Consider the following 12,398-nt stretch of genomic DNA (forward strand, 5'->3'; position numbering starts at 1 on the left):
GATTCTATGATTCTATAACATTCTTCAGAATACAAAAATGTTTGCTCAGCCAAAGCGTTCACCAAAGATTAATGGAAATTCATGGAAAAGGCAATGAAAATAGGGGGAAGGAGGACTATATTTAGCCCCAGAAGACCAGTATGATGGTGGATTATCAGGAAGAGAAAGTGATAATGGCAGAGGGTAGGTATTAAACATTCAACTGCAGAATAAGGTGCATAAGAAGAGACATTAATGGCATGCCATGCTGTGCCCCATGAGCTGTCTGCATCTGCTTAAGGCATTGTGTCTTGTTCTTTCCAAGAGGACATAGCAGAGGGATGTAGAACCACTCAAAGGGCATGTTCAAGTTCTGGTGCTTCAATAAGCATCTTATCCCAGTCCATCACAGAAACCAAAGGTGAACATTTAAGAAATCCTTTGCTGTTTTTCCCCTTTTAGCACTGCTGGAATTCCACAACCAGAACTTAAACTAGAGAGATGATGTTCTCCAACTAGTTTCCTTTGAAAAAAGAAGAAAGTGAGCTACCAAGAGTAAACTTTCAAGTAATGCATTTCTTTACCTTGTGCATTTAATTACACTGCATGTTTAAATAACCCAGGAAGGAAAGATCTTGTAAGATGTGTTTAACCTCATTATATCTGATGCTTGGTCTGGAAAAGCTTTAGTTGCACTAAAGACTCTTATGAATATAGAATCAAAATGAGCTGTACATTAAGAGTTTCATATTCTCTGACAGCTGCGCATGTGCACACACAGTTCTCATTAACAGTAATGGCAAATATGCATGTCCATCATTCAGAAAACAGATCTCTAAGTACTTTATTTGGTTTGTTTTCTTCCTAGAGATTTTTCTTTTTTGGATCTTTAATTAATTTCCTACTAGGCTTTTTCACTTTAAGTTATCCCACTTCTTCCCCCCTCCCCCCGCCCCCCCCCCCCCCCTTTCCAAAAGAGGTAAACCCCCAAATCACTCTGGTTTTTGGTAAAGTTTTTCCAAGCTGATAATTTTACAGAATACACCTACATATATTAAATACAGAGACAGTCTGCAGCACACAAACCTCAGAGACATGTAACAGAATAAATGCCTTGGACTTTGAAAATGCTTTTTATGCTTGCCAACTTAAAAAAAAAAAAACACACCACAAAACAAAACAAAAGAAAAAAACCCAAAGGTAGATATGAAAATAAGAACATGAATGTTTTAACATTCTTTTTGTGATCATTGTAAGGCAAGAGTCTGTAACCTTGTGGAACAAAACACGCACATTTCATTCCGATTAATATAAAGACAGCAACTTCTAACATGATTCACAATTATTAGTGTCTCTCATGTTTGGGGATATATGGATTATCAGCCTAGCACATTTTGAATGCATACACATTTTAATTCTTTTCCTAAACCATTTTAGGTGCTACCATTAAATCGCATATACAAAATTTATAGATCGCTAATTTGGTATTTTTTCTCTGCTTAAATAACTAAAAGCTGCATGAGATAAAAGGCAGTTAAAACCAATAAAAAGACAGGATCATGGATAACGGAAGGTGAGTCAGAACTGAGATGCCTCTGTTCTATTTTTAAGTTTATTATTATTTTTATATAATAGGCTATTTCACTAGCTTCTGCTGTATCTGATGTACTTACTTATCGCCTCCACAAACTGTTCAAAGAAGCAGTATGGGAACAGCGGCTCAGGCAGCTCTCTGAAAAACATCTTGAGTGCTCCGGTGACAACGTGGATGTCCTCCCACTGGCTGTCGTCCAAATTCAGCTTCTCTTCTGGGAAAACACGAGGAGAAATGGAACAACTGGTTTTAATGAAACAATTACAAGACACTAATTATTATGTTAATGTTTGCCTACTATCATCAGCAACCGTTAACAGCCTTCTGCACCTAGAGGTTTGGTGCTGTGCATGGGTTTTTTTTTCCTTTTTTTTTTTTTTGTAGGAAGAGAACGTTTTCAATGGAATACCATCTGTAGGAATGCAGCTAACGAAAAACAAGAGACACAAAGAGACAGTACCATTGACACAGTATGTCAGATACATTTATTCCCATAATGCATCAGTATGAAAATTAGCATCACAGCTCAACATGATTCAAAGCTATTGGTTTTGAGGCCGAGGGGCTAAGAGTTGCCAACGATGGACGGCTCCAGGGACCGGCCTAAAGGCCTTGCTGAGCCAACAGGAGACATATGCTAAACATGGCAATAGAAAATGAGTTATTGCTTTACATGTGTTAGCCTTGCTATGTACAAGGGAATAATGGGTAACGCTTTTCTCCTTTTTTGCCTGAATGTAATGTCAGCGAGGAATAGAGTACTGTGAGAGAAAGGATATTAATTCCTTCTTACTGCTTTAAATATATTTTGTTTGGTTTTCATCTCTGGGAGGAAGATTTGCCCAGCAACAATATTAGACAGACCCCTGTTGGCCTACCTAGGCTATGCAAAGCTGTCAAAAATGATAACACACTAAAGACAAACCACAAGTGCTTACAAAACTGTTTTGCAAACAAAAAAACATTTTCTTTTGAAGATTGACTGAGCTAAGGAATTTAAATATAAAAGAAACTAAATCCTAAAATAGAGTTTCTAATAAAAAAAAAAAAAAACCCAAAAAAAACCAAGATTGGATGATTATTCTATTGCTTTTTTTTTTCTTTTTTTTTTTTTTTTTTTAATTCTAGCAGTATGATACTGTTAGAATATAATAAACAGTGAGATCATAATCCATCTAAAACTCCAGGAAAGTACAAATCCTCATTAGTCCAAGCCAACATGACACACACTTTCTCCAAGTTCTGTTGCTCCAGAACTGGAATTTGCTTTTTTCACATGTGCTATGAATCTCTCTTTCAGAAAATTTCAGTCTGAATGCAACTTGGGGAACAATTATAAAAACTATTGAAAAAATTTAATTTGAAGCAACATAATCCTATAATGTTTCACTAAATGTCACTGAAATTTCACGTTTACCAATTCAGTTAGCTTCAAGAACAGCGCCTTTACTGAAATGTTGTTAAACAAAATGGTAAAAGTATTTGAGACACATGGACACCTACAACTCCAGAAAACAATAGTTTTCTCACTATGGAGATTACTTTTGGACAGAAAATCTTATTCAAAATGAAGTCATATCTTTAAATTTTTATGTAATAAATATTATGAAATGCTTTTAAATTTCTGGATTCAGGAAATGTATACAAATAAAGGAATGGACCCAATTTCTTAACTTGGAGTAATGTGAGACAAAGCTGGAACAAAGGCAGACTTGTGCATTACGGTTAGTTGTCTTTCTTGCTTCTTTGGTTTCAAGCTTTTTTTTTTTTTTTTTTTTTTTAATTGAGTTACCTCAATCATAAAAATAATGATTTGATCTCAAATGAGTTACCAGAAGGGATCTTCTTTAGACTCTGAGATCATATTTGATTGATCGTATTTCAACAATTAGCCTTTTATTTTGCCACACACTATTGAACTAGATCGACAGCATCTTAGCAGGCCAGCTTTAAACAGTCAACTGTTAACAATAGCATCAAAAAGAGAGACCTGATGGGGTTTACTGTCACTTTAAAGAACAGGGTGGGTTTTCACATTGTTGAAATCTGTCAGATATTTTGAAATGTCCCTCTCACTATGGTGCCACACCCCCTGCGTGCCCTTATAATAAAATTGGTTTTACTCCTGATTAAATCATTTTCTCCCTACCCACTACCATACTTCTCATAATGGACCTGTGTGCTCTACAGCTGGTGTTCTTCCCATGGTACCAATTCTTACTTTATCTTTTAAGCACTTCGCTGCTAAGATCTCATGCAGAGTGCTTATGTTTTGTTAAGAGCTTCATTCTTAGAGAAATAGCTTAACACATGTTCTAAAAATGTTGTACAACTTATTGCTTAAAACACATTTAGAAAATGTATAAGTACTGTAGCTTTGGCACAGAACTTTAAGTAGAAACCTTAAAAAAACCCAACTTGTTTTTGCCATGCATTTGTCTTAAATGTCTAAAGTGGAATGCTTGACTTCCAAGGCTTTATAGAGACTTATCTTACCAGATTTTTGCACCATTTCCAGCTCTTCAAGGAAACGTGTTAGGAATGTATCATCGTGAAAGCAAAGGGTGTCAATTTTCCCTCTAGCAATAAGAGAGTTTTTAAAAATGTTTGCTAGAAGGAACAAATGCCAAGTAAAAAAAAAAAAAAAAAATTAAAATGAAAATAGAAGTACGTTCAGTTAAGAGTCATGTTTGGTTCCCACTGGTTGGAATCGCTCACATACCATGGTGATAGGGCCATAAACAAATACACACATGCATTTCAGGCTAGGTTTAAGGGGAAGACTTGACTTTTTGGCTTTCCACAGACATATTTTTTTATTGGGGTGTTTTGTTTACATAAAGATTAAGTCCCAAATCTGGTATTTAAACTTTGACAGTCAAAGACTGCTTTCAGTCATGAGATACTGTATCTGGGAAGATGCTGAAAATCTCACAGTCCTAAAAATTTGCTTTAACTTGTCAGTAGTGTTTGATTAGTTCAACCATCACTGCCAGTTGATATCATATATCTTAGATACAGACAAAAAACATGCCCAGAAAATCCCGTGAAATTTATGCTAATACTCAGGCTGATAATGTAAAGACCACATTAAGAAAAAAAAAAAATAGTGCTGACACTTGTCAAAGTTATTAATTAAAAAAAATCAATATACAATACATTTGTGAGGGGAATGTGTGTGTTACTCTGTTATTATTCTTAGCAAATCAGTCTTTTCAGCAATACACATTTTTAATGGCACTCACAATGTCTGCAGTAGAATGAAAGAGGAGTTCAGCTTTGGTTTAAGCATACCATCATAAGGTTATCCTTGTTCAAAAAGGAATGGAAAGATCAGAGAAAGACAAAAAAGAAAAAAGCAAAGAAAATATGAAAATTGACTTAAGCAGTACAGAGAACTCAGTTTTGAAAGAAAATGGATGCTTTTCCTCTAACCACATGCCCTGCCTGTTATGTAGACTGATCTTTAGGAACAGAATATAGTCATTTGAGAGCACTGCTAGTTCAATTTTCTTCTAAGATAATTTATACAAGTACTTTCCCAGTTATAAACTGTCTTTTGCCCATGCTGCCATTAAATCCCAGAGCACCAGGTTCAGAAGTCCTACTTCACTTTGGCTATTATGTATTCCTGCATCCGCTGAGTGACCCTAAATAGCATGGAAAGCAATTCTTGCAAACACAACTAGAACTGTGTCTGCTATGGAGATTGTGCCCTCAAAAAGCTGTCTAAAGACCTTGGTGAGATGTGTCTTTGATGCCTTGAAAACTTCCAGGGATGGGACTGCTTCTCTGGGCAACCTGTGCCAGTGCCTCACCACCCTCACAAAGAATTTCTTTCTACTATGCAATCCAAATGTCCTCTCTTTCAGTTTAAAGCAAAATGCAATTTGTACACTGAAAGGTATGTGCGTTCTATAGAAGTACCTCCATTTTAAAAGCCACACCTTCTCTCATCACTAGAGCAGAGACATAGCAGCCCTCTTGGGGCAAACAGATTCTTTCAAAATGATCACACTCAATTGAGAGCAGTAACAGGGCACAGACATGCAATGGGATGCTGTGAGGTGGTGAAGGCTTTTGCTCATCATACAACAAGGATCTTACCCCTTGGCAATGCGGCACATGATGTTTAGCTTTCTCCACTGCCAGTAAATCCTGTCCTACCATTGTATTTTATATACATACTCCAAAAAGCATACAATACCTTGAACTTTGATTAAATAGTACAGCAGAAGCCTCAACCCGTGCAAAGCTATAGTTTACTCATTCAGCCAGTGAGTTTTCTCCTAGTGAAACAATTATTCTTCCTCTCTCCCTTGCTAAGTTTGAAGGTCCACTGTTCCTGCCTGCACAGTCCTTCACTTCCAAGAGTGTTTAACCAAAAAAAAAAAAAAAAAAGAAAATGTCAGATTAGCAAGTCATTAAATTTTGTCTACAATGTATTTCTAAGTAGCTTCTGCTTAATCCATTCGATGTTACCATTGACGAATTACAAAGGGTGTAACAGCAAAAGAAAGCTTGCATGCATTACTTCTTCTTTACTAGAGGAACACATCATGCCATTTTAACAGATATTTTAAACCATGATGTTATAATGCCTGAGCATTTCTTTATTTACTGGAGTGCTCATTTCCATGTAGCCTAGGCACAAATTACTCAGCAAGCTAAGTTAAAAAGAAGAACATCTCTATGTACATTTGGAGTGCTGTTTATTTCAGTTCTCTGAAATGATAGTTGGCTGACCTGGGGCCATGCTAAAACAACCAAGTACTGCTAACTTAAATCTCAAACTGTGCCAAATAAAAAAATAAAAAAAAGGTATCTGTACTTAAGCACACTGGGTCATACTCATCCTCACATAGTTCCACTGAAGTCCACAGAGTAAGACAGGGATGAGCTATCTCATTGTTTCTGTGAAGAAGATCCGGTGCATTTGAGGCCTTCAGAAATGGTACATCATGAAAGCATGCAGGGTAGTTCAAAGGTTTAGAAAAGTGGTCAGCTAGTGATGCCATTGTGTTGGGAAATTTCTATGCTATTAGTTGTTTGAAACTGGAAGCATAAACATATGTAATGGTACTGAAAGAAGAATACTTTTGGTAGCCAGCAATGGGTATAATCACAAAGATACTCTTGTAATTGTCCACTGCCAATACCTGCAACAGGGTTAGATGACAGCAATATTAGTTTTGACTTGACATATTCTATCATCTGGATTTGAAGCAATAATTACTGTAATTAGAATTACTTTTAAAATTCATTAAAGTTAGCTGAATCAACTGTTCTGTATGGAAAAAGGAGTGATTTTAAATATAGAATATTTCCCTTCAAAGTGCAGATGAAAGCTCCCTAAGAATAAATAAACCAGCTGTCTACAGATCAACATACTTCTGTAAGACTCACTCAGAAATGACTTGCTAGCAAAGAGTAGGAGCAGGTATACGTAGCATGAGCGTCTGAAACCTGCAGCACCAAATCATTCCTTTGGGCTCAAAGAAATACTCAGATACCCCAAAGGGTTTAAAGAAAGGGGTAAGGGAAGAGGATGGAGAAATTCCTACTCAGCTGGTACCTGCCTATGGTTTTGGAAGTTTCTCAGCCTCAGTTTAGGGCTTGGGAGATCTGCAACTAATAGAAATCAAATTGCTATGCTGAGTGAAAATCAAATTTGTCATACACTGTTAAGATTCTGTCCTCTATCAAATTCTCTCTACTCAGTTGCTGAAAAGTAACTTCAGTTTCTTCCTAGTAGTTAAAAAACACTTTGTTTTGTTTTGTTGGGGTTTTTTTCTTTTTATTCTTCCCTCTTTACTCTGAAACAGACTAATGACCTTCTCATTTCTGTGTGCAAGGTAATGGATTTTATTCCATTTTCTAGGTGGATGTTAGTATTTCTGTTTCATATACCCAAGACTGCAGAACACAAACATCAAATACTTGCCTAGATCAGGAAATTACTTTTCATAATACCTCTTAATATTCAAAGGCAAATGCCCATTTGGAATTCTACTTTTAGCTAGATCTTCCTCACTTAGTCATACGTTGTGTATACATATATTAGTCAAGGTAAATATTTCCCTTCCAACTTCAAATCTGTTATTACCATTTTTTTATTATGCAATTGTTCTCCAGTATGCTTCTCTGCAATCTAATTTTAGAGAATTTTTCTTTTTTTTTTTTTCTTTTTGCAAATTTTTCTGATAAATGCCAGGTCTTTTATCAGAATTTTGTGTATCTGTGTCCACAAATTTATATTTTAAACAAATTGAAGGTTCTCAAGATCTAATAGAGAGGGTTCAAGCAATGAGTCTCTGTCCTATTTTCATAGTTCAAAAATATGTTCAGATTCATACTGTCTTAATTGTGCTACTAACTCAGAGTGCTTTAGGATTCTGTCATGTAGCTTTTCTGTTCTTCCCCTTCTAGCTGTTTCTAACACTGCTTCTATTTCCATTCTTGTCAAAAGCCTTTTCATAGTCCAAAAATCTGTACACAATGTTTTGTAATATTTGGCAGACTTATCTGAAACCTAATTCACTGCCTTCTTGTGATTCATGGGTCATAAATTATTTCATATGTAATGTACTCCAAAGGGTGAAAAATTCTTTGTATTAAATTTCAACCAGACACTTTAAGGAAAATAGAAATGAAAGATAAAAGAAAAAAGTATTTTTGAGACTCTCTGAATAGATCTGACCTCAATATATGGTCTAGCGTGTTGTCTCCCACGAATGGTATCTCAGTATCCTTTAGAAAATATGAGATTTCAACATGCTATGAGTGAAAACACTCCTGCCATAACGTGGGCTTGTTGTGGACAATTTTAAAAGAATGGAGAAATACAAAATGTGCAGCACTGGATCAGACTGCTGGTGAATTAAATCAGTCCTGTCTCCAGTGATCATTAAACTGAAAAGGTCTCATCAAAAACAATTCAAACCCCAAGAATAACACCCAATATTTACTTACTGCACGTAGCAAATATGTTATTGGGAGTGACACCAATAACAATAAGATTGTGCCTCAGTGAGTGAGTTTCAATAATCAAAGGAAATAATTAACAAAACAATAAAGATCATTATGACTTCCTCCGTGTAAATTACTTCCAAATGTAAATAGATCAAAGCTTAAACTAAAATTAAGCAGTTCCCCAACTCCACTTGCAACACGGAAAGGGAACATGCATATATGAATTGTTTACAGTTGTAATGTTTATCAATATTAGTTGATAGTTTTATTAGAAAAATAGAAACAAACAATTTTCAATATATAATTCATATATTCAGTATATTTTTTACCCTATTTATTTTGATGAGACTGTTTACAAGAATAAAGGTTACCTATACATGTAAATCTCTGTCCTCACACACCAGTTTGTAGGATATCCAGAGAACAAATTCTGTATTATTTTTTTATTATCATTATTTAATGAAAAGGCTCTTTGAAATACACCAGCTGAAAGAAATATTCCTACATGAAATCAGGTATATACAAGCTCTGTAAATGTCAAGGACAAAATATTTTATTTTGTATGGAATTTATCTTTTGGTTCACTAAAGTCAAAATACTTGTGTTCATCAGAACTTTTATAAAGGACTGTTTCATAATATGAATCCATTTGGATTATCTGACCAAAGATAAGACTTCAATGGACTTACTATATCATTCACCACTGTACCAGTGCCACAAAAGGGAATTACAATTAATTGGATTATGTTGGTCTCCACCCGCTGATTGTAGAAGAGAAAGTCTGAAACTATAACTATTTCAAATGGACCATATCTCTCATCAACCATGGGATTTGGGCTTTAATTTACCAATAAAGCTTAATTTCTTCTCTATATTCTCTTCTGGTTAGGAGGAGGTCACTTAGACACTTTATTCAAGTTATTCAAAAAGAAAGGGCAGTTAAATACTTTCAAACTAGCATTTTAATAATTGCACCTTGCTTTAGGCATTACTTAATTTTTCTATTAGTAATAAAGTGAGTTGCTTTGAAAAACACAAGCCAGAGAATCCAGGCCTGTGTTTGGGTCATAAGGATAACTCATGTTTCATCTCCCTCAGTTCAGTCACAAAATTTGGCTGAAATTGTTACCTAACATGATAATTTGCTATCAGCTATACGATCTGTGACACTATACAGGGCAGCAAATATCACTTCATGTCATGTAAATTCCTGCACAGTCACAAGGCAGTAAGTTTCAACAGCCAAGTCACACATTAACTGTAGGCTTGTCTGTAATGAAAGTTACACTATGAAAGGCAAAAGTGCAATTATAAATTTGATACATCCAAATAAATCATCAGCTTGGTAACACTCATATTCTACAATGCAGATTAATTAATCCATTTTAATTAATGTGACTAGGATGCTAAACCCAACAATAATATTCTAATATATATAATGTTTTTGCTGATGGTTCTGTCTAAAAACTGTTAAGATTTTTCTTCACTAGCCTTACTGGAAGGTTATTTCAGTAATTTAAATGCCTAATGCATTCTAGTTACCAGACTAAAATATTAAACTTTATGCACTTTTAAAATAATTATTAATATCAGCAATGCTTGCTTTGATTTATTTTTTTTTTCAAACTTTCACATTAAGTCTAAGAAATAAAGTCCTCAGTCAACTTACTTCAAAACCATGTTGCTTAATTCTGATTTGCATTACTTTTTGCTAATATCTGAAGCACTAATTCCTTTCCCCGGATATTAGCGGGACTAGCTATGCTGTTAAAGATAGGAATGCTTCTAAGTACTTACTGAATCAGGGCATATGAGATGATAATTGTGTGTTTAAAACAAAACTTTAAACAGGAGGGGATTATATAAGTTACTAAACCAAATATATTTTCAAGTGCACTAAAGGACTTCCAAATGTCAAAGAAATGTCTTTTGCAAATAATAGTGCTAATAATAACATGAATTTTCAAATATTTTTATGCATTTTGAGAATCACATGAACAGGTAAGATTTTTGGTAAGTACTCTTTTTTTCACACAAATTCCTAACTTCAGATCTGTGTCCGCTATGAAGACATACTAGCTGAGAATCAGATGCTGGCGTATGTCCTGATCCAGGCATGGGTTGGTCTGCATATTTTAGCTTCTGTTTCACAGTGCCTGCATTGAAATTTTTGTGACAATGAAAGTAACTTTTGTTTGAGAAATATGAGGCTTTTGAAAATATGGAAGCCCTAAGTTTATGATTAAACCTGTGTTCATGAAATACATGTAATTACCTGACCAGTGGAATTAAGAGCTGAGTACACAGAAACATTTGAGACCTTGCCTAGGTCTTTTTAACCAAAAGACTGACATTCCAAGGTCAGTGTGGGCTTGAAAAAAAACCAATTCCGTCTACCCTGCCATGTGCAATTAGACATGCACAGCTATACCTTCTCTTACCATGCAACAGAATGTGCATAAATACTGCAGGGCACATGTAAACACGCTTGGTAAAGTTTATGGCTCCTCCTTGGCAAAGAAGGTGTGTAATGAAATACTGGTGACTCAGTGGCACAATGTTTTCCATTTCCCACACACGCCTTGCAGTCTTAAATGGAAGGAGAAGACACAGCCTCTCAAGTACCCGTCAGATTGTCTCTAACATTTCACTTTTTCCTTCATCTCACATGCACACCCATGTTTTGCATTTTCCCTTGCTCTGGTATGACCTAATGCAGATTTGCCACATTAACAAAATATTTGTACCTACCTTTCCCTTTTGCAAGGTTTATCTGGATGTGCGTTCTAGTTGTGATATTTCCAGCTCCTCTTACACTTACACGCATATATTTCAAGACAGAAAACATATGCTTTGAAACAAATTTTAAACTTTGCAGTATGTGGATTTTTCCTATTATTCAGATTAGTCTTGTGAATGAACAGGAGGATTTCAACATAAAATATGAGATAAATTTCTTATGGGAGGGACCTGAATGTATTAAAATATTGATTAGTGTTTCAAGTAAATGGAGATTTATACTTCTTTTTGGATACAGAATCTTATGAAAAGTTTCAAGGCAATGCACAACAGAACAGTTGACAAGAAAGATAGCATCTGCTTTCCTGGCTATTCAAGCTGAAGTTTTTTATTCTAAATGCAAGCAATGTTTCCGAAGTTAACATAATTAACTCACGACAATCCTGAAACATCATAATATGAGATACAGATGGAAGTTCAAAGCTTTAAGAATGTCATGTAACTGCAAGAGGATTATCATATTTTAACTGCACATATCTGAATACCAATTAAAACAGGTGTTTTTATTTCAAACACTTTTGTGCACTGTGACATTACCAGGAGGGTTATTTACGTATTAGTCTACTTGGAAGCATATATTGCTTGAAAAATGTGATATGCAATAATAATGAACTTATGAGATATAATAATGACACTCTGTACTGCTTCCTGAAACAATAAAAGACCAGTAGTTTAATTAGTTAGTAATTTCCGTGTGACTATTTGACAGATTCTTCTAATTGTTAAGCTCCCACTAACTATTCCTTTACATAATTAATTATATTCAAACACGAACAACAAAGACATGTGGGCCAGTTGCCCTTTTGACAATGTTTTTCGCAAACTGATTTGCTTACCAAAAATATTTTTAGAACTAAAGATACTAATCTTAAGTGGAAATACACATCAAAATGTTAAAACAGCTCTGCATTTTACCATAGTTATGAGAAAAAAATTTGGATTGTTTAACATATCATTTATGCTGTATGCATAATAGCTCAAGTCTTCTAGCAGAGATCTTTCATATTAATTTAGCATTGCATAAAATTCATAGTAACAGGTCCAAGGGTCAAGC

At 35.0% G+C, this 12,398-nt stretch overlaps 1 protein-coding gene across 5 annotated transcripts in view; it reads right to left on the bottom strand.

Moving 5' to 3' along the window:
- ARHGAP15 (Rho GTPase activating protein 15) overlaps positions 1–12,398 on the bottom strand; it is a 334,091-nt gene that overhangs the window by 63,462 nt on the left and 258,231 nt on the right. For all 5 annotated transcript variants that reach the window (XM_065671278.1, XM_065671277.1, XM_065671275.1 and 2 more), the window contains one exon: positions 1,653–1,787. In XM_065671278.1, the coding sequence (XP_065527350.1) occupies positions 1,653–1,787 (135 nt within the window). The remainder of the gene's footprint in view (positions 1–1,652; positions 1,788–12,398) is intronic.

Source organism: Lathamus discolor, chromosome 3 (genome assembly GCF_037157495.1).
Source record: "Lathamus discolor isolate bLatDis1 chromosome 3, bLatDis1.hap1, whole genome shotgun sequence".
Taxonomy (NCBI): domain Eukaryota; kingdom Metazoa; phylum Chordata; class Aves; order Psittaciformes; family Psittacidae; genus Lathamus; species Lathamus discolor.